Source organism: Xiphophorus maculatus, chromosome 20 (assembly GCF_002775205.1).
Source record: "Xiphophorus maculatus strain JP 163 A chromosome 20, X_maculatus-5.0-male, whole genome shotgun sequence".
NCBI classification, from domain to species: Eukaryota; Metazoa; Chordata; class Actinopteri; order Cyprinodontiformes; family Poeciliidae; genus Xiphophorus; species Xiphophorus maculatus.
In genome coordinates, this window is record NC_036462.1 from 26,416,881 (window position 1) to 26,440,259 (window position 23,379).

Sequence of the window (23,379 nt, forward strand, 5' to 3'; positions counted from 1 at the left end):
GTTTAAAAAAAAAACGTTTAAAGTCAGAGCAGCACAGTTTTTCAGTATCAAATCGGCAGAGGCTAAACGTCATATTTATATTGATATCGAAAGAGGGGGGGGGGGGATGGACCAGTGCATCCCTGTTCCAGACAGTATGTGAGAAAATGCTGGTTGTTACCTGAAGGAAGTGGATGAAGTAGCACAGAACCAGTCTGTTGAGTTCTGGCAGAGACTGCACCACGGCAATGGCCGCCACCGGGTCGTCGCAGTTGATGATGCACTGCTTGTAGAAGTCCATTGGGATCAGCGGCTCCTCCAGTTCCCGATACCACAGCTTCATCAGAGAGGCTTCATCAAAAGGAAACCGTATTAATCCATAAAGCCTGACGGTGTGCATGTGAAAACGTCTCTGGATGATAAATCCAACCCATACCTGGAACGTTGGGGTCAGAGAGATTCTCTGGAATCCTCCACTGGTCCACTTGGAGCTTTAATGCGTTGACTTCATCAATGTCTCCAGGCACTCTAAAGACCAAAGAAAAAAAACACGCTAGGGTTTCAGCTGGGTCCTAAAAAGTCAGCAAGAATCGCAATGTTAGGCCTTAAGAAGATTTAAATTTATACATTTAAATGTCTTAAATGACATTTTATGGACTAATTGAAAGTCCATAAGTCAATTAGTCATTTGGACTAAATGATTAAATGTCATTTAGTCCAATTTTAACTTCATGTGTAGCTGCTCTGGCTGAGGTAGGAGGAACTGACTGGAGTAGATTGGCACTAAAGCGACTTCTGCTCTGTTTAGGGAAATGAAATCGAAAGGTACTATATATATATATATATTATCCACTGCCAGATTCTTTGACCAAACATACCGGGTGTGTGTGCGCGTGTGTGGTACGTTCAAAAAATTATAAGCATTTGTTAAATAATTAAAATCCAAAATGCATATTTCAAATTATTTCATGTAAGAGAAAATGAGCTGGTGTATGTAAATGGTCCCTCAATGTGTCACCTCCATAACAGAAAAAAAAAAAAGCAATCAAAAGTTTATAATTACTGGCAACATGTATTTTACATCACTATGAAGGATGTGTGTAGATACACATTGTCTGAAGATAAGAAAATCTGACAAGTGGCCATTTATTGCAGTATATATTATATATTGCGATAAGTTTCTGATATTAAATTTGATTTGTCATTTTCATAATAAATTACAATTAATGATGTTTAATAAACCCCCAAACTGACTGGGTTGGCAGGACCCAGTCAGGTTTACTACTTTTGAGATGAGTTTTTCAACATGTTTTTAGTTACCTAAATAGAGGAGTATTACACAGTTTTTCTCACTTATCGTTATCAAAATAGTACCTGAAAATATTGTGATCAAACTTTAACTCCATATTGCCTGATTGATAATCAGACATTTTTCGGAGTGACAAAGACGGAAAAATCCCACAGTTGCACTCTTTGGCCACTAGAGGGACCTTGGTCTCTATTCCACATGTTCCTCAGAGCGATTTTGGATTGCATTTGTTGTGAATTGGTGCAACATAAACACACACAATTCAATTAACTTGAATTAAAATGCAGCTTTTTAAACACAACCTCTTGATCCCAGCAGCCGTACTTTTACTGGAGACGAAAATCAAAACACAATGAAGTCATCATAACCAAACATGCCTTCCAGAGACTTTCCACGGCATGAAGTTTGTTTCGTAAAGGGATCTGATTTGTAAACATGTGGAAATCATACAGAATTTAATCCGACTGAAAACTCTCCACACGCACATCGCTGAGAGGACCCCACGTGCTCTGCCGCTCGGACAGCAATGTAAACACACACATCACCCGGTGTCGCGTTACACAGAGCAGCTATGAGCAGCAAAGTTTGCTTAGAAACAAAAGGAATCACAAGACCACACACACACACACACTTGTTTACACACACTACAGATGCAATAAAAGCCATCCATGTTCTTATGAAAACCCCTTTTGATTAGCCAGACCGCCACAGCGTCGCTCGTGTCGAGGCACGTCGTCGGCCGACTCGGGGTCCGCCTCACCTGAAGATGCCCTCCGTCTGCGCCCCGCCCAGAGCCAGGACGTACTGGGACAGCTGGACCTGCACCCAGGGCAGCTTCCTGTCTGGGAAGAGCTCGCTCTGCCGCTCCATCACTTCCTCCAGAGAGCTGCCGAACAGAGACGGGGTGATGATGGCCCGTCTGCTGTGGTCGATCTCCTCCAAGGTGGGCTTGCGCAGACCCTGCAGGGTAACGGGGAAGCAAGAGGTAGATTTACAATCCAAGTGTGTCAAGGAGACATGGGGGATGGGAAGGGCAAATCACGGCCAGGCCTGCAGGTGCGCTGCTGTGACTGGGCCTTGTGTTTACGTCTCTGCCTGTGACTGTTTCGGCACACCTGTAATTACGTCTCCTTCAGAGACGGATGATTCAGAGGAGGTTCGTACCTTTCAAGCTGATTTGAATGTCCTGCATCGTGTTCCTGCACAGCTTTCGCTTCAAAATTACACTTTAGTCGACTCAAACTTGTAGAGTTCTCAGGACTTTCAGACGCATGCTGAAAGTATCAAACTCTAACTCTGTGACAAAGGCTGTCGCAATAAGCAATAATTTTTTAAAATATCATTATAAATTTAAATGAGCGTGACAAATTTCATGCTTGTTTGCTACATTTTGTAAATATTTTTTTAATATTAGTGAAGAGCCACCAGTTTGAAATTTTTGACAGCCACTTTTACTTGCACTTTTATTTTTTATAAAAGTTCTGAGAGGCACTTTTTCCTATTTTCCCCATCTGTTTTAAAGGGCAATTTTGTTTTGTTGAGACCTCATAATGCATTTTATTTTTTGTTTCGGTTGTTTTGTTTGTTTATTTTTGGATATTTAAAATGCCTCCCAAATCCAGTGTTAAATATTCTTTGGAAACTACAGTTTATTGAACTTTCAGAAGGCGTACTTTCATTATGCCATTTGAAAATGGTCTCAAAACAACAATATTATCGTTTATCACAATGCCTTCTGGAACAATTTATCGTCCCGCCAAAGTGCGTTATTGTGACATATTTACAGTAGGCAGACATTAAAAATAGAACCTGCATAAATCATAGGATGGATAAAACAGCATGAATTGTATCCATCCTCAGATGGTGAACAGATGGTCAGATGGATGAGGGGATAGATGGATGACGAATAGATGGATGGATCAAACGATGGATGTACAGGCAAGCAGATGGACAGAATGAATGGATGGACTAAAATATGGATACATGATGCGACTGATGGAGAATGAACAGAAATTGATTGACAAAAGATGGATGGAAAGCATTTTTTGTTCCCATCTTGTTTTTCCATAAACAAATAGTATTTAGAAAACCTCAAATCGCATTCCAAACTTTTGCATATTGTAAAAAGCAAAAATAAATAAATAAATAAAAAATTATCTGCCCTGCTCACCTTTTTGCCTCCAGTGATCGCCACCTTGAGCAGCTTCCGATGGCAGAACTTGGCGTACGTGCTGACAGGAAGGCCTGCGGAGAACAGAACAAGCAAACACTTAGGACCAAAGAAAACCAAACTTCTCTGGAGACAAAAAAACATAAACCCCCTTCTCTATGTCCTCAAAAGATCCCAAAGTAAAAACTCTGGAACCGTCAGTCAGCGTTGAACGCACAGAACAACAAATGATTTAGATTCTTTCCCACGAACGGGAACAGCAGTGTTTTTATTTCCCACAGATGTCAAAAGGGGAGGCAGAGTTTGGGAGGCGGGCGGCGGTAACTAGAGAGACATGTTGACGGTGCGACGCCGGCATGTGGGGATTAGAGCGTACCCGGTTAAACTGTCAGACTGAGCCGAGATTTACTGCTGCTACAAAAAGCTTGAGGTACGATCCAATCCACACACACACACGCCCACGCACACACACAGGTGATTCATCAGCATACACACATTTAAAAAGAGAGAAGCAGCAGCTTGAGGGGCTTCCTGTCTGACACCTGCATTGGGAGCCATAAACTATTTCAGAAGAGAAATGCATTACAAGTAGGGATACAAGGTATCGATTAGTGAGTTATTCTAAAGTTGACTGATCAATAAGATTGACTAGCAATTAATTGATAAGCGGCAATTATCTTTTAGAAAGAAAACAACATAAAGGGCTAATTTTTTTCAAAATATGGCGAATTTATTTTAAAAATCACCAAATTTTAACATTATTTTTGAGTTAGCTGTGTTAAACACTGACTGAATAAAAAGGAAATATTCAAACTTTGTTCCATGAAGCGGGTTAACTCATGACAGCTTTCAAAATCAGATGTGCTTATTTTTATTATTATTTGTATTGTTTGTTTTTTTACAATCAAGTTACATATTTTTTCAGCGTTTTCTGTCATCATGTCCTATACTTCGTAGCTCTTGCGTAATATTTGGTTGAAAAGTTGACGCTGTTGACGTTAAAGCACGGCTCAATGAGAGCTATTAAGGTGATAAATTAAGGATTTTGTCGAGTGATTATATTTCATAACAAAACCACATAAAGTGCGTTTTCCATCCCACACCGCTATCCGTTGGGTCCGCTTCTCTTTTCCATTCCGATGTAGCTCCGCCATTTTTAATTTCTGTATCAGCAGGCTCCGCTTAAGGATGACCAGCGGCGCCCTCTGTTGGATGGCGGCCAAACTACAACACTAAAAGAAGGTCTAAGCCACAGATGTCAAACTCCAGTCCTCAAGGGCCGCTGTCCTGCAGTTTTTAGATGTGCCTCAGGTACAAAACGCTGGAATGAAATGGCTTAATTGCCTCCTCCTTGTGTAGATCAGTTCTCCAGAGCCTTGCTAATGACCTAATTATTCTGTTCAGGTGTGGTGCAGCAGAGACACGTCTATGTAAAAGTTGCAGGACACCGGCCCTTGAGGACTGGAGTTTGACACCAAGCGGACGATACAAGTTCATCGATTGGAACTAATTTTAATCTAACAAACAATTAAGTGACAATTAATCGTAGGTTGATTAATTGTTTGCATTCCTAATTACAAGAGCTGCCCCCCAAGACTGGACACATTTTAAGAAACATGGAGAAGATTTGAAAAGAGTAACCCCCCCAACCCTCAGAAAGTGTCCTTCTTCAGCTCTCAAAGTAAAAACCAAAAAAGAAAGTTCTGACATTCAGGCATGGATATAATCCACCATCTTTCATCAATGAGGTAACTTGAGCCAAACACTAAGCTCTTGTGGGCTTTATTGTTGTTCTTCAGTGTCCTCACCAAAGCGAGTACCTGAGGCAGGCCCATGTGGAGATGCTTTCTGCAGGGATTTATAAAGTAACAAACTGTCCCCGACATGTTCCCTGGGGTCAAAGCGCTTAGATTAATTGCAAACAGGTGACTCCTATGTGAGATGTTAATCTGACAAACATCAGACTATAATTACATCTATTTAGAAAGATCAGACCAATAATTTGTCCTTGATCTCCACATTCTTCTCTACCCTAACAAAAGCTCCCAGCAGAGACGCAGAACAATTAGTGGGAGAGAAGCCTTAAAGGATAGCTCCCTGTGCTGCTGCTGGTTTAACGCCACCGTTTGCATATATTTGCATCAGCGTCGACGCCGTCAGTACAGCGACAACCAAGCAACCAATGCCTTTGAGAAATAGGAGCCCATTAGATGCTTGAGAGTACTGCTCCGGACTGAGAACAACATGACACCAAACAACTCCCAGTGCTGCTGATCACAGCTACTTGTTGATCTGGTCAGCTGCTATCTACTTTGCAAAAGCATTCCTGCAAGCACTCAGGCTCTTTTAACGTTTCCGTAACCCAAAAAGTTTGGTTTTTGGTCTCATCTGACCAAGGAACCTGTTTTTTGATCCTCTAAAACAGCTTGTTGTAAACTTTTAATTTACACTATGATGGTTGGTTTAAGTGCTGAAGCTCTTTGGTCAACTTGTTTTAAATGTGTTATAAAAATAAATTTGACATTTACATGCAAGCAGCCACTGTCTCCTAAAGGTCAGATTTGAGTGGAGAGAAACTAATACTTCTCTAATCAATACACTGATCAAGTTTTTTGCGATTCCTGATGCAGAAATTCACCTCAAATCAACAGATTCCCACATTTTTTCCACCATAATGCGTAATTATGGTGGAAAAACGCACCATAACTTCCACCAAGATTTTTGCAAGATTTCTGCAAAAATGGTGAAAAACATTTGGTTCAAGGGACAAACTCACCTTATTGCTACTACACTGCTGTGTCAGCCTTACTTGATGTTAAATTATAGTCCTTTATTTATAGCGAGTAACAAAAATTGAACTATTTAAGTTATTTAGAGAACAGAAATGTTTGCATGTGTAAACTGTCATATTTTTCTCATGTTTATTTCTTCTTCATGTAGATTTTGGAAACATATTGTCAAATATGTAACTCCATAAAAACTGTGATTTGATAAAAAATAATTTTAAAAAAATCACAAAAACGATCATGAGGTCGTTATAATATTCCCCAACAACCTTATTAGGTGACTTATAAAATCAACGGTAGCAGCATTAAAAAAAAAAAAGAGAACTGAATGTAAATGTTCACTGCTGCGAATCATTTTTATCTTTTTACTTCACAATTTTGACCCCAATTTGTGTTGATCCATCAAATAAAATCAACTCAAATGTCAAAATGTGAAAATGACTTCTGCAAAGCTGCCACTCGTGTTCCAGCTCTAACTACCAATGTAGGTTTTATTTTCCTCATTTTGATCTTTAACCAGTGGGCTTCACCTTTGACCTCTGAGCTCTGCCTTACTCTGTGTGATTCTGAATCACAGCAGCTCGACGCGAGGCCGCTGTTGTGGCGCTGGATGACGATGACGTCACCGACCATCCAAGTCAAAGGAGTCGGTGAAAGGAAGCCACGTGCTGCTGATGATGATGATGAAGAAATGACCAGAAATGGTGCCAGGATGATTCACAGAGTGGACCATTGTGGCTGTGAAGGACCATCTGAAATTCTCGTCCTACTATTTTTCCCTCCCTGTTCAGCTGTCTGTGAAGCTCACTCGTTGTGCCAGTACATCAGCGCGCACTCATCTGACAAACTACACGGCCCCCGGTTTTCCATCCTTCTTCCAGCGGCCGCTCCGCAGGGAGCAGTCCGTTTGATTTGTAATGGTTTTGCACGGCTTCTGCGGAGAGTGGAAAACCATGTGTGGGACTCCCGGCCTGCTTTAGCTTGTTGTCCAAGCTAAAGCAGGAACACTGGCGCAAGTGGGATTTGCTCGCTTCTTGCCAAAGCGACAACCGAGACGTATTTTGAAAAATGCAGATGAGCGAGAAAACACACCTTCTTCCTCCTCTGTGTTCTGTTTCCGCTTCTTTCTGGACTTCGAGTTCTTTTTCAGCTTAATTTCCTGCTGCTCCAAAATAAACTGGGTCACTATGAAAACAAAGAGGGCAAACATCAATTTTCTGGTGAAAACGGAGAACAAGACGCCGTTTTCCATGGTTAAATCTGTCCTCCTACACACTATTACAGCACACACAGACAGAAAATGAAGAAAAAGGACTGAGTTCTATCAAAAAGTATCACAGAAGGGCTACAACTAATGATTATTCTCACAACCGATTAATCAGGTAAAACAAAACATTCTACAGATTTTTCATTTAATCACACAAATCTTTTTTTTTTAGATAATATTAGAAATGCATTAAAAGATGCAAATAATAAATAATTTAGTTCCTTTATAAAATAAGAAAATAAACATTGTATTGCCTAAAATGCAATATGCATTCCCTTTAGTGACTTTGAAACAATTGAATAAAAAAAAAAAGCCACTTGGGGAGTGTCGGGTAAAATATATTTACAGAAAAATGCATTTTTATCTTAAATGCAAAATGTATATTTATATTATATACATGGCTTAGTATGGCTTAGTTTTAATTATCACTCTGAATATGTAATTTATTTCAGCAAATAGCCTTTTTTTAGTGTGATTAATTGATTACTAAATTAGTTGATTATTTTAATAATCAATTCATCACAATTATTCCCAATAATAATCTCAGCCCTAAAACAAAAATTCAATTCCTTTTTTAAATGAGAAAATAAACATTTCATTGATCAAAATGCAACAGCAGCATTCCTTTAGCTTGATCCTTTGTAGCAAGAGATGCGTCTGTAGCTACAAAATACTTCTAACGTCAACATGTGAAAAGTTCAGCCTTTCCTGCTTGATTTAACATCAAAACAGGTCAGCAGATCTGCTGATTTATTTTTGAGTTAATTTATAAATAATTGGAGAGCAACAGGTTCTTATTAAGAGATTTTTTTTCACAGAATTGGAATCAGATGAAGCTAAAACTATCACTTGAGGAGTTCTGGGTAGAAAATATTTCCAGACAAAGTTTTTTTTTTCTTAATTATCTTAAACGCGAAATATTTGTATTTTTTGCAAGATTTTTGCTTAATAACTGCTCTTAGTACATTGTTCTATCAGCAAATTGCCTTTTTTTGAATTTGTACACTCCAGTTAACGATTAATCGACTCCTAAATTAGTTAATTAATCGATTAATCACAATTAATTGTTTACGTCCTAAATCACAGACAAAACAGGGAGGTGCAGACAGAAAGAAAGGTGACCCACCCTGTGCCTCAGTCTGAGACTCACATTTGTTGTCGCTGTTGGGCTCCGTGTGTCTCTGAATGTAGCCCTCCAGGTAGCAGCGAAACTTCGGCGAGGGCGCAAAGAAGGCCAGGCTGACGGCCATGAGCTCCCACCCCGCCGCCAGGCTCCGGGGGCTGGCGTTGCCCGTGGTCTGCCTCACCAGCTGCACGTACAGCTCGTCCCGCAGCCCCGGCATGTCCCAGCACTTGGTGACGATGAGCAGCGCACAGTGGCGGCGGTCGAGGCGCGACGGCCGGTCGCCCATGTAGGCCTGCACCAGCTTGAACATCTCGCAGGCCTCCTTCCTGATGGCGCGGTCGCTGGTGACCAGCATGGGCTTCTTGATGGACCCGCGGTTCCAGGACAGCATGTTGGCGATAGAGACGCGGCGCCGGAACAGCCCCTGCGTGTGCATGTTGAGGTGCTTGCTGGCCCAGTCCTCCATGCCCATGTCCGGCGGCGGAGGTTGCCGCAGGGTAGCGTAAGAGAGCTGGAAGGAGGACCCTCCTCCTCCTCGGACTCCTGCTCCATCGCCTCCTTCTCGGTTGTCGTGGCTGGCAGAACGATGCGGACCTAGAGACGCCGTCCGTCCATCCACCATGCCTTTCTTCCTGCTCTCCAGCTGAGCCTGTAGCTCTAGGGTTCCCGCCTGCAGGAGAAGGAGAAAGGGACGGGAATCAACGAGGTAGTGGATACAAAGAGGGAGAGGCAAAGAGAGATACAAACTCTGAGTGTAGCTGCATTTTTCATTGTGTCACACTAAGAGCCGGACGGCCTTTCGCCTAATACTCTCCCCTCTCTGCAGTGCTGGGACTCCAGGGGAAACTGTAGCAAGATCGGCACATTCGTTTCCTACAGCTGGATGTGTAGCTGGCAGGAAAGTACGTCCTCCTAAACTCTGGCTGCACACCAGCACAGCAGTCCGAACCCCAGCTCTTCCCTAACATCAGACCGGCCTTCCAGAAAATCCAACGCTTTCCTCTTCGCAAGAACTCCCTCTGAACTTTGCGGTAGAGTAAGCAGCAGCTCTAACTCCTTAGAAGAAATGACCGAGAAGGTCAGATATATTCTACACACAGCCAGAAACAACACACAGAGCAAGACGAGGCCCAAAGCGGAGGTTGTTTTTAGTAGGACATAAAATGCACCAAGATCTCTGATTACTGGATATTTGGGTGGAATGAAACGATCTGTGTTAGGGGAAACTGGACTTCAGATTTTGGTTTCCAATAATCAGCGATAATTGTTTGGATCAACAGAGTCCGTATTGTTGAGGCGTATTAAGATACATTCGGGTTTTAACAAGCTAAAGTTGCAAAACTGCTACAATTTTACACCATTCCTATGGATTAAGACAACTTCTAATGGGGCCAGAGATAGCAGTAGATAGACAGGAGTTTTCTTAACTTCAAAGCTCAAGGCTACTAAACTTTTTTCCTGCATACCAAAAACAGACAAATTTGGTTGCTTAAAATATTTCCAGTAGCAAAATAAGAGCTCCACCCGCTGTGCTTATTAAGGTAAGCCAATTAAAAAACTTCAGTTGGCTACAAACTGTATATCTGTAAAGCAGCAGACTGCAGGCTAGTTATGCAAACAGACAGAATAATTAACCAGCTAAAATCATCTCATTATGCATGTTATTCTGGAGACCTTTGAAAACATTTTTAGGACAATTACTATTTACATTTATATGTAAATTAAGCTTGCTTAGCTTGTTAAGCAAGTTGTTGCTTGCTTAACAACTTAAAAGTTTTTCCAGTTTAGCTTGTGCTTAAGCAAGTAATTTTACATCAAGGTTTTTTAACTTGAACTCTTTGCGGTACACAGCAAGCCTCACAATTATCTACTGAAACGTTTTAGTAATAAATTTAGATATATTCACCTTTTTTCAGACAAAATTAGTCTATATCGTTTAGAAGAAAAGAAACCGCAGACTCATAAACATCAATCTTCAACCAGAAGAAACTATCCCAAAGACATACTTTAGTTCCTTTCAGATATTTAAAACTTTTTAAGACCTTCCAGGACACTGCAAATTTAGCAAATGTTTTTTTCTATATTTTGGCTTACATCTATAAAAAAAGAATGTCAATAGTTTGGATTATTTTAGATTTTTTCCCTCCTGTCTAAAATAAACAACAGGTTCATCTTAGGCCATTTGTATTTAAATTTTAAGCAAATATCTTGATGTAGTGACATTGGAGTACTTTTACTCACATTAAGCACACAGTGAGTCTCATAGACCAGTGGAAAGCTGTCTCAACTTAAAGCAAAATTAAATGTTAGCCTGTCATTTAGAAAAAAAAACCCCAGTATATTCTATGAATGTATAAGCCTGATCTATCAGCAGGTCTGAAGAACATTCCAGCAGACTTAAGGGGCCCTTCTCAACGCTGTCGCTGTTTTCTAACACACGTCAGCTGCAGTGGTACCACAAGGCATTGGTACCACAACGCCTCTCTCCTCTTCCTCACAATCCTAGACCATATGGGCCTCAGTGGTCCTCCTTCCTGACCAAAGGAGGCCATGTCCTGAATCTCTCTGGCCTGGCTTGGGCTTCGCTGCCCAAGCGCAGAGCTGGCATATGAGTTTACAGAGCCTGCAGAGCGAGGCAGATGGAGAGCAGTAAGAGGACGATGACTATTGTTGGAACTGCGGCCATTATAGCCAGCAGTGCTCAGCCCGATGTCTTGGGACCATTTAAATCCCTTTCAGGAGCGCCTTTATAGTAGAATGGGTATCTAGTTATGCATATATGGCTCCCATTTACCTTACAGTTCCTCTCAGCTTTATGCAGATATTTATTAGGCCATAATAATAGCCATCATAACCTATTGAAAGAGGGCATTGAGTTTGAGAATTAGAAATATGTCCGCCTGGCTGTGGGAAATGAGTAGGCATTACAGATGTGGCTAACACAGCAAAGCCTTGCATCGATTACTGCCCTGTGCTGATGGAAGGCCAGAGGAAGACCTCCATCTCTACAGTGGGGTCCACTTCTTCCTATCCTTGGTTAAATAAGTGTTTCTATACCCCACCCAGAAAGATTGGCGTTATAAATCTTTAGAGGAACATCTGGTGGCTCGTTCAAGCTCATTCTGCTGCTTTTGGATTCGTGATACGCAGCAGGTATTTGAAAAGGGACTTTAGTCTCTTTACATTGTAAAAAGACCATAAAATTCAATAATTACAAATGGTCAATCTTTACAAAGTGCAATATATGAGTCTTTGGGATGAATCAGACTTATTACAGGGAAGGCTTAATGGGCGTTAACACGATGTGAAAAGTTGTAATAGTTATAAAGCAGGAGTTTTCTCTACATTCTCAACATTTCTTTCATTCTGCAGATTTTGTAAAGACCTGTGGCTCAAATGTAACCAAATGTCCTCAGTGTGGTCTGAAAAATATACACTGTGTGCAGAAGTATTAAAAAACTGAGTATTCTGACCATCATTTTTTAGGCATATTTTCTAACTACAGTATACACGAACATGAATTCTTTATTTACTTAAGAACAGGAGATAAAGTTTATCTACGTAATGACGGAGCGTGTGACCTAAGGATGTCAACACAAGGTGAGCATAATTATTAGGGAGCTACTTTTCTTTAGGAAAAATGGGTTAAAAAAAAGAGATTTAATCGACTATGAAAAGTGAAATATAAACCAAAAGTTTCTTGGAATAACCAAGATCTTGAAGTCTGATCACAGAAACAAAAGTTTTGTTGAAATAGTCATATGGGTCGCAAGAAACATGTTGAGAAAAATAAGACAAGTTAGCTACCAAAGATTTGAGAAGAGTCAAGCATGAAACTGATCAAGCGACTAACTAAATGATCGAAATGTTTACTGGAAAGTTTTGAGTTGAAAATAAAACAAGTGAGATGGGAAAATGTTTGTTTTTCATTTGATTGAGTAATAATTCTCAACAATAATAAATGCACAAAGATTAAGTACAAACAAATATCCTCCTAAGAAAACCAAAACATCACTGTTACTTTCTTAAACACTCATGTTTGAAGTTTACTAACCTTCTGGATTAACCAAGAGCGCCGTAGACAGTGATTATTAAAAGTAATCCGCACAAATAAGACTTGCCTAATAATTGTGCACACAGTGTAATCTAATCAGTCAGCAGGTACATTTCTGCCCTGCCAAACAATCTGTTCATTGTGACTTAGAGGAACTAGACACATGCATATCTAAAAATTCACACAACTCGCAGATGAAAACAAAGATGCTTTATCCAAGCATGACCGGGCCTCATTTGGGAGCAAATTCTTTTCTTATCCGATAGCTAATCTACAGAGAGATCAGTAATCAGAGCTCCACCAGCTCAAATACACTCAAGCATGTTTAAGCTTTTTAATTACATAGTAAAGACGGCGTTAGATTAGCTAGAATGACAACTTAAATGTTTATTCATGCAGCAACAGATTAGAAATGGGTTGTTTGTAGCTTCATCAGCCCTGGTCTTCTTCCAATAGTGTGTATACTGTGTTTAAGCATTACCAGGTTATGATAACAACTAAACCGTTACAAAGGGAAGACTTAAATTAACCATTTTCAGTATCAGTGATGTTTTTAAAATCAAGTTAAAGGAAAAGGTTTACAATTCAGACTGCAAACAGGGAGAACCACACTTTAGAAAACATTTAAAACATGCAGGTCATTGACACTTTATATTACTGGCCTTAGTGATGCCAACTATGCTAGTCACTAATATATCTCAGAAAGATATTGCCTTTGCTCATAGTATTAACTATTACATATAATGACAGGAGGAGTACAAAAAGGTACTAGGAATTAACTTGGCCCCAGACCTACAACCAATAGTCATAATAGGACGTTACCTGTGATGGTGGTCCTGGGGTCTCTGGTGAAGACAGGCTGGCCTGGCTGTTTATGCTCATCTCCAATGTATCCACCTTTTCATAGGTTCTTTTTTGCCTCCCTGGTATCTCCAGAGGGGTCAAAGCAGGGGGGCCGTAGTTAGCCGTCCCCTTTAGTGACCGCGGCGCACCGCTGATATCCTCTCGTGACGGACACCTGCCCGCAGAGCTCACTCCTCCTCCAAACCACCTGAGTGAGTCGGCGGGGGAGCGTGTCCGAGGTACAACGCCCCTCTCCCCCATCTCCGGGTCCAGTCCCGCTCTCACCTCTCTCATTGTGTTGGAGCGACTCACCACCTCCCTCATTTCAGCCATAAGTCTCTCATTTAGGGCGCACAGCTCCCCGCTGCTGCCTACGGAGCCCGGCCGGCCTCCTGCCCCTCCGCTGCCTCCCATTCTCCTCCGGCTCTTTCTTCTCAAGCTTGGAGAGGGACCCGTTGAGTAACCGGAGTCTTGATAGTTTGCTGTGGCCTGCGGCGTTGTAGACGGGAAATCTTGCGAGGCCTGGCTGCTCTGCCTGCTGTGTCGTGCGTCCATGGCACGCTGCACGGTGGCCTCAAGGATTCGCCAGTTATGCTTTTTGTCCAGTGAACTCGGACCCGGGGTTCCTGGCTCTCTGTCCCTCAACTGGCCTCGTGATTGTTGCGAAGGTTGGGGTTGAGGCAGAGTCAAAACACGCTCCTGTCTGGACGTGGGGGAGGCGGCTCGCGCAGGCAGAGGAGAGCTGGATGGGAGCCCCTGTTTGGGGTCCACGTTGACCATGTGCTTGATACACTCCAGACCAGCTGGGCTGTAGTCAGAGGAAGACGGGTCTCTCCGATGTCTAGAACCTGGATGTGACGACGGAGGGTGAGGGAGAAGTCTGGGCTTTTGGAGACTTTGGGTAGGTGTCAAACGAGACAAATGTTGTCCATTGTACAGGTGTGCCCCCTCTACTTCCATATCTGTAGGAGGTTCGTCATATATGGGACAGTCAGAAACTGGCTCATCATAGATCGGGGCAGTGCTACCATACGGAGGAGATACGGGACGAGGGGTGCAAGTCTGTGACCTATGGAGGAGCGGACTGGGATGGCCACCGTCCGACGTTGCCAAACAGAAACTACCGTTGCTGGATTTTCTCATGTGGTGAGCCTGACGTGCATCACTGGCCATTTTGCCAGAAGGGGCTGTTTTATAGCCCTGGCTGGAGCTCAGGTGTCCTCCTTTGGGTGTGTTGCAGGATTGGTGGAGGGAAGTGGTGCTGGCTTTGCTGAGGGCACTGTGCTGAAGAGGTGGGTTGGGCTGGCCGCGCTGCATGCTGTTCACCTTCACCAACATAGCTGCTTTAGAACCAGGTGCTGGCTGCCATCTTTGAGCATTATCCCTGGAAAGACATAAGTGAGATTTAAATTCAGTAGTAGTAGAAGAGTAAACGCTTTAAAAAGCCTGTCATAAAAACGGCATCATTATATATGACAACTGCAGGCCTGACGGGGCTGGGAAAATCTCCAGCAATCCATGAAGTCTTTTCCAAACATTTCCCCAACCTCTAAAGACTTGAGTCCATTTTTAGCCTGGCAGTCAAAACAGGCCCGTCAAAACCACAACACAATGACTCCTGTATGTGTGTTGTGCAAATCAGTAGCCTAAAATTACCGACTGACTGAACAAAACATATCTCTCTTGAGGTTCTCTTAATAGGTGTGACTCATGTCTGGGGACCATATCGGGACTCATGCAAAAATATTTACTTGGACTCATATGTAGATGATCAAATGCGGAGCTGCTGGGTCGCTGCTGGAACATCTGAGCAGTGAATCAGAGCACAGAGACCTGAATGAAGTCAAGACCACAGCTCCTCACAGATGAGGTTTCCCGAAGGGTGACTCTCCCCCCTTTTTGGGTTGAATGACCGGCCAAACTTCAAAACCAAGAGCCGGCTGCTAATCCCGGCAACGAAAAACAATCTGCCATCAATCTGGTCACGCTGCTCTGGTCTGCTGCCCTCAACGCTGCTGCTGCTTTTTAATCCTCTATTACGATCTCATCCCTCTGCTGATCAAGACGTGGCCTATAGAACAACTTCTACATCTAAAACCAGCATTAAACGTGTACGTCCATGAGTCTACGCTGAGAAACGTGTAAACGACACAAGGCTTTCTTAAAAGGAAAAACAGGTAAATGGGTTTAAATTGAGGCCAGGCAGTCTTACCTTCACACACTCCGACCTAGTCCAATACGGTAATTAATTACATCAAAGCCGATCATCTGGGTAAAGCCAAACAAACAGATCAGTGCGGAGCTGAGAACTTGTGCTTAAAAAGAGTCTCTTCACCGGGAACACTATGACTTGAGAGTTGGACTAGAAGAGCAGGAAGAGGACGCCGAGGGAGGAGAGTAGGAGGTGGAAAGACCCCCTCCTTCTGCCCCTTACGTCTCTCTGGAACAATGCTGAAACAATTCCCCAGAGCTCCCTCACACCAACGGCTAACTTCCTTTAATCCTAGCAGCTACGGTTTTGCCCTCCATCTCTTTATCAGGACCCCGTCTGTGTCTCCCCCCATAACCCCCCATCATCTCCCTATACAGAGTGACTCACGCTGCCTCAGTCATCTGAATGTAAACACACACACTCATCCTGAAACACACACTCATCCTGAAACACTCCAGCAAAGTCGCCATCCAGGCATGGCCTATTAGCAGCCACCCAAATACGCTGCACTGATATTTGACGAACATCAACCCACACCCTCTTCCTCACCAAAGCCTACCGGGACGTTTTACTGCCCTCTTAACACATCCACAGACAGACACGTGCGAACAACCGCTCTGATGAAACGCCACTGTTAGAAGTGTTACAAGCCAGTGGCAGTGTGCCTGGTTACACAGGGTGGTCAGGTGACAGCTGTAAACATGTGGAACCGCCGCCTGCTCGCTTTGAACCAGGGGACGTTTTCTCACTCTGGCCTCGTCAAACAGGAAGAGGAGCCACTGCGACAGGTGGCGCACAGCCGGGTGTTTTAACGCCGCGCAGAAAACCACAAATCCCAGTCTGGTACTCCAGCATAAAAACAAAGCGTTAGGAGGATCTAATCGCCTGGTGAATAAAACATGACTGGGCTTCTCCATATTTGGGCTGCGTGAGTGACTAACTTTGTGAGGATTGACCCCCAAAGAAGAAGTGACCACTACTTCCTGTGTGGAGAAAACTAGGAGGGTTGGGAGAGAGGGCTTCCCTATATGCTGTACAAACAGGAAATGCTTTATGTGAGGTTCACACGCTGCATTTATGGAGGAGGGACTTTTACACACCTTCGGAAAATAAGAAGAGCCTAATTGTGATGTGGAAGGAAAATGAGAGAATCGTTGAAATAAAAAAAAAGTGTCATGCATTTGTATTGAACCAACTTTACTCTGATACCCCTAGATAAAATCCAGCAAATGCCCTCAGATGTCACCTAATAAGTAAACAGAAGTCACCTGTGTGGCTGGGCAATATGGCTGACAAACATGATAAGCATTTCAGATCAGTTGATACCAATAATTATCGATTCATATTTTGCTTTAAATTTCTGAAATACAGCCAAACTGGTGGCCCAACCTTTCCTGTTTTATCCAGTTTCCTCTCTGGCTATTGTGAGAGACGTATAATGGAAAAGATTCACAAAAGCTCTCCATCTATTCTGACTGAGGTCTGTTATGCATAAAAAGTGCTAACTTTTCATTCTGTAGATGTGCAAAGCTGGAAGAGTGAGAACCAAAAAGACTTGCAGCTGTAATTGCAATAAAAGCTGCTTCTGGGACATACCGACATGCTGGGGTTGAATAAACCACATTTTTATTAGTGAAGGCTTTGAAAATCATGGTTATGTTTTCTTCCACTTTGAGTTCATGCACCATTTTGTGTTGCCTGATAAAATAAATAGAGGCTTAGCAGCTCATTTCTCATAGTTCCAAGGGATGGCTTTTTAAGGCGTTGTCTTTGTTTTCTTTGTCCAAACCAGACATGGCAAAATGCTTAGACTGTTTACCATGTCTTATTACATGGATGACATACCGAGTGTCATGATCCTTAAGATAATGACTGTTGTGATTTTAGTCTGACGTCAAACTGTCTTCAGTAGACACCAGTCTTTTTGCGGTCCAGTATTTGCAAATTTTCTGTGGAATGCAATTCCAAATTATTTGTGGAAAATTCAGATATTTGCCGATTTTTTTCCCAAAAGATATTTTCCAAAATATATGAAAGAAAATGTATCCTTGCACCTAGGCACAGTGATACTTGAGAAGATAATGACTGGTGTTTTCAAAGCCACCAACTCAGGAGTGCCATCTATTTTCCTTGGCACTATACCACCAACAGCGTAGATAAGACTGTAGATGTTAGCTTCTGCGGTAGCGCTAAGATGGTTTCCATGGTGTGTATCAATGCATATTTTGGTATATTTGAGGTTTGAACTACTAAAATAGGCAGTTATGAGCGTTTTTAGGGAGGGTTTCAGGTATTTGTAGGTTTTAGCCATTAGCGGATGGCTGTGGTCCCTAAGGCCCTGCAAATACTTGAGGTTCACTATACAGGACTTTCAATCTCTTTCCAAGACTTGTCATCCCGTCACACACCAAACACATACCAACCCAAGTTAATGAAAAGCCCGGTTCTAAATTCTGCACCAAAAGGAAGACCGGAGCAGCACAATGCCGAGAAAAGCCACAGCTAGAAAACATGGGGTAATTTGGAGGTGGTTTTAGTGTGAGGTCTGAGTGAGGAGCAAGAGAGTGAGAGCGAGTGTGAATGTGTGTGTGTGTAAATGAGAAGGGGTGGGGATTAGTCGTGGGAGAGTGCAGCAAGGGAATGAGCGGGAAGGCTGGAATTCCTCAGGGCTCATTCAGAGGCCTTTGTGGCAGCTAGGCGAGCCCAACACAATGCGTGGCTGTGCCATCGTCACGGAGACGCCTCCCTCAATGGCAGCAATGGAGATCGGTGGGGGAGGGGGAGTGGGGGTTGGTGGGGGGACAAAGGAAACAGCCATCTTTGACCTCTCGCGAGTCTGGCGGGATCCGGGTTATGTAATGCGGCGCGGGGCCCTGGGCGTCATTCTAACCGCAAAGAGAGTTGTTTGGAAAGGGCGTGTTGTTTGCTGGATGGCCGCCTGTCAGGTGTTAGCTGAGGATGGGCGCTATGCACGGCTATTCATCACAGAAGTTCAAAAGGCAGGCTTACAGACAGATTATTTCGATTCTTAACATTTAAAAACACACACGAACACACGAACAGCCCTTTAGAAAACAGAAAATCCTCTCCTGAGCAACGAGCTTGCATGTGATAAAGAAATGTTAGATTAAATATGTTTAGAGCTCCTCTGGGACTGAATGGGGTAATCTGATTGCTTCTGAAGAAACAAATCAAGTTATCTGTCAGCAAATTTCAATTAGCTTCAGATCCTCTAGTGCCTCTAAAGCCCAAACAAGGTCTTTGAAAAGCATTTCACCTCTGAATGTTTATTGGAACATTTTATGTAGCCACTTGGTGGGCGGTATGGACTTAGGATTTTATCACGATATTTTGTGGCACTGTTGTGATAGTTCTTTTTCAAGATGGCCCTTACTTAAAGAATTGTGATTTATATAACTGAACTGCACATAAAACTTCAGTTAATCATATACATTTTTTTACATTTACTGATATTTAGTGATGCTCTCATGGAATAAAGTGTGAAGAAAATAGTAAAAATAACATTTCAGTCAGTTTTTTAAAAATATCAAGTGCAATTTATTAACAATAAATAAAAATTCGTATAAAGAGAACTTTTCCACAACACCCACAGCTATTATCCACCCCCATCTCTGTTAAAGAGACGCATCACAATGCCATGATGCTTTCACCACTGAGGGGTACAAACCTGTCACAGTGAACAATAAATCAATAAGTCGTATGATAAATTAAAATGAGCTCAATAATTTAAGGGCTGTTTTGCTTACAGAGACAACAATCCATTTTATTTATGATTTTGGTTGTGGGTATGTTTTTGATTTCCATTTCATTTATGGTTTTTGGTCATTTTGTATATTTATTTTAGATATAAAGTTCCAGTGTTAGGTGTCCTTCAAATGGAAGTTTATTGATATCTGAACTTTCATTATTATGCCATTACCATTATATTACTTGAAAATGGTCTCAAAAATAACAATGTTATCGTTTATCACAATAATTTCTGGGACATTTTATCATGAATTCTTTTGAACTCTACACTATTTCTGAATCTGAAGTTCAGTTTCGGGAGAGAATTCTCACCACATGTCCAAAATAAATTTGGAGAAGCCATTAGCAGAGTCACTTTGCAGGACTTGAATATGGATTTGGAAATTCCTAAATATGATGAGAACAGTGGGATAACAAAAACAGGTTATTATTAACATCGGCTGAACAGGAAGAGGAAATGAGGTCATACGGAGCTGCTGCTGCACAAACACCTCTGAGAATACGGGATCAGTGATCCACAGAGAGGAAGGAAACCAAAGATAGAGTAATCGTTAAAGATAATATTGCACCAATTGGCCAGTGTTCAAGGCCAATTTTTCTTTTTAGAAACCACTTTTTGAAATACCAAATGACATTAAAAAAAAAAAGAAGAACGATAAGATTGAGGGTTTTTAGGGGGAGCTGGTAGCATCCTGTTTCCTGTCAGAGACCAACAGAGAGCCAGCTGTCCTGCAAACAGCTGAAAAAAGACACACCTCCCACCCCCGAGCCAAGACGTCTAGCAGCTGTGTGGGTCCGAGTCGAGAGGAGAACCCGGCCGGGTCAGAGGAGAGCCAGCACGACGGCTCTGGACGATACCAAGGAGACCAGTCTCTGCCATCTGAAAGTTTATCTGCAGCTCTTTCAGCAGCTCCGATAATAGACGATTTGCTGAAACCGTAGTCAGCGTCAGCTCGCTGAAACATAATCAGAGAGCAAAACAGAAGCACACCAACGGCAGTACGCAAATAGACCAGCTCTGACGGCGCGAGTCGATCGAAGGGGTCGTAGCTGAGGTCAGATGCAACCTGGTGCCATCGGGTTTTTAAGAAAAAACACACATTCCATCACATCCCAGAATCACAGTGAGGCGGTTTACTGTAAAAACGCCTTGAATAGGAGCTGAAACAATGGAGGTTTTGGACAAACGGCACGTCTGTAATCAATCTTTTGAGGATGAGATAAACGTCGCAATTATGTGGAATACAGAGAACAAAGTGGGATGTGTAGGAAAAATGGTTTGAAAATGGAAAAAAGAAGAGCACGACTTCAAGGAGACCAAAGTAAAGAGCCATAAACTCAACATGTAGGGTTTTTTTGTAAGTGGAAAAAAAAGAGGCAAAGATTTCCTTTTTTTTTTTTTTAAAGAGCAGACTTAAAACAGCCTCTATAAAGATCAGGAATAAAAGACCTTACCACACCAGCAGAGTCGAGATAAAAACAAATCCTTCCCGTGTGTGTGTGTAAAAAACGCTGCGTACGTCCTCAGACTGGTGCCGCATCAAAAAGCATGAAAGACTTCTGCTCTCGTAGGAAACGCAGACAGAATGTGTGATTCATTAAAATCTTTATCTTACCCATAAAGCTCGCCCTGGCTTCCTAAATAAACCCCAGCAGTGATTTGGCCCGCATGGCTCATGGCCTGTTACTCACGATCGCGTAAGAGGAAGACGGTTTGTTTGGGTTCCTCTGAATACTTTTGCTTTTTGTGCGAAGGGTTTGTTTGCAAAATTCCCTTGGAAGAGTCCCTAAAAACTGAAAGTGAAATAGAGAGTCAGGGTTGGTTCACCGTGGCATAATTCAGAAGAACGGAACATAAAGCGCTCATATAGCGCCAGGGCAAGTTATCAACAAGCCTTTAAATCAGTCAGGTGTTTTCCTGACAATGTTTCTCTTGAGTCTTCAAATTTGAAAATAAAATGTTTCTCTTAAGAATTGACCCATGAAAAAAAAAAAAGACAGCTCTGATAGAGGTAATGGTTTTACAGCAAAAAGAAAATAAAAGCATTTACATGAATTTCCACATTTATTATATATATCATGTTTTTTAATCTATATTTGATTTTTGTTAAACACAAAAATAGCTTGACTGAGTCCTTAAATTTCCTGTTGTTTTTGTTTTTAAGCCACTGGTAATGTTTGACAGTCACTAGAAGGGCAGAGAGAGAGAGAATGTATTTTATTGGATTATTTTATAATCACAAAGTGGTACAAAAACTGTTTTCAAGTTCTTTGCAAAATTTTAAAAAAGTCTTTAGAGTTGAGATATGTATTCAACCCCTTTACTCTGATAACCCTTAATAAAATCTAGTACTAGGTCAGTCACGATAAATTTAGCTAAACAATTAATTGTCCTAGAAATTATTGTGATAAACAACAATATTGTCATTTTGAAACCATTTTTGACTGATAATAATAATGACATGTTGATCCAAGTACACCCCGTCAAAGCTTAAAAACCCCTCGTTTAACACTGGAACTGGAAAGCATTTAAAAATGAAAATGGATTATGACGTCTCAGTAACCAAAACTGCTTTTCAGGCAAAAGTGGCAGGTAGTGCAAACTAGCTACTTTGTAGTGGCCATCAAATCTTTCTCAAAATGGCGGCTTTTTAACAATATTAGAGGAGCATCTTTTTAACAACTGTTGTCCAAATGGAAATGATCCCATTCATTTTAATTTATTATGCGACTCATTGATTTATTAATAATTGTGATAGGCTTGTGTAGTAGTACAACCAAATTGACTTCAGAAATCAACAATTACAATGTCCCACTAAAAATAAAATAAACAATGTCAAAATTGGCTTTACTGTCATCGTGTCTAGCTTTGGCTAAGAGAGCAGACACCCTGTAAAACAGCTCACTGAGAAATAAAGTACTCATAACTAGGCTGCTCCAAAACGGGAAATGCAACCATCAGTGACTAATGGTGTGAATTGCTTTGACTGATCATTACAGGAATAAATTAGAGGTTGCTTGCAAACAGAATGCGGTTCCTCTCATGGCAGCATACGTAAACTTCCTTAAAAAAACTACAAAAAAGGAAGCTTTCAGTTCACCCTGGGGCAGAACTATGTTCAAAAATACCATTTGTTCGCTTTGCTGGTGCATGCTGCCCCTCAGGGCGCAGCACAAGACAAAGGAGAAGCCACGGAGCTCACGTAAACTTCCTCGAGTCGCTTTCTGGTCAACTTAAAGCAAGCAGTCAACCGTCACGCGTGGCTTTATGATCCGACGAACCCTACAGGTGTGCAATTGAAAAGCTGCATGGGAACACGCCCACACGCAGCCGCTATGTACATAAACAGAGAGCCGTTTAAGTCTTTGGTTATGTTTGGTGTTTAACCCCATTAATACCATGTAGACTAATGAATTTCCCACCTCGTTTATCAGTTTTCATCACTACGTCATGGTAAGACCTTGACACTTTCCATCCTGATTCTCCGAGGGGTTCATGGTACTTCCCTAATGAGCTGCTTGAGAAACAGAAATTTCCCTGCACATGTGATAAGACTCGGTCAATGATTCACAGATCTGGCACTGAGACAGACAGCCACACAAGCGTAAACTCACGTGACTGGATTCAGCATTGTTTAAAACAAAACAAAACACAAATACAGGTGTGAGCTTTCTTCCACAAAAAGAAAGGAAGCAGCATCACCAAGTGCAGCTTAGAGACTTTCATAAAAACTAAGCTGTCAGGAAGCTTTTCTGAACGCGTTTAGTCATAACCTAAAACAAAAATAAAGGACAGTCCTGTTTCCACACAGGGCAGCTCTGTTTTTCTAAAACAGGTCAGATGTTAATGTTTTATTCCCACTGC

The 23,379-nt window shown here is 41.9% G+C and overlaps 1 protein-coding gene across 2 annotated transcripts in view; it reads right to left on the bottom strand.

Annotated features, from left to right (window-relative positions):
- Positions 1–23,379, bottom strand: part of LOC102232283 (rho GTPase-activating protein 39-like) — a 44,178-nt gene that overhangs the window by 1,570 nt on the left and 19,229 nt on the right. Inside the window, exons 3-9 of one of the 2 annotated variants that reach the window (XM_023325400.1) lie at positions 13,514–14,918; positions 8,662–9,307; positions 7,337–7,429; positions 3,459–3,532; positions 2,049–2,248; positions 416–507; positions 161–330 (exon numbers count right to left, since the gene is read on the bottom strand). In XM_023325400.1, the coding sequence (XP_023181168.1) occupies positions 161–330; positions 416–507; positions 2,049–2,248; positions 3,459–3,532; positions 7,337–7,429; positions 8,662–9,307; positions 13,514–14,918 (2,680 nt within the window). Of the gene's footprint in view, positions 1–160; positions 331–415; positions 508–2,048; positions 2,249–3,458; positions 3,533–7,336; positions 7,430–8,637; positions 9,308–13,513; positions 14,919–23,379 lie in introns of both variants that reach the window. The other variant, XM_023325399.1, reaches the window with a different exon arrangement.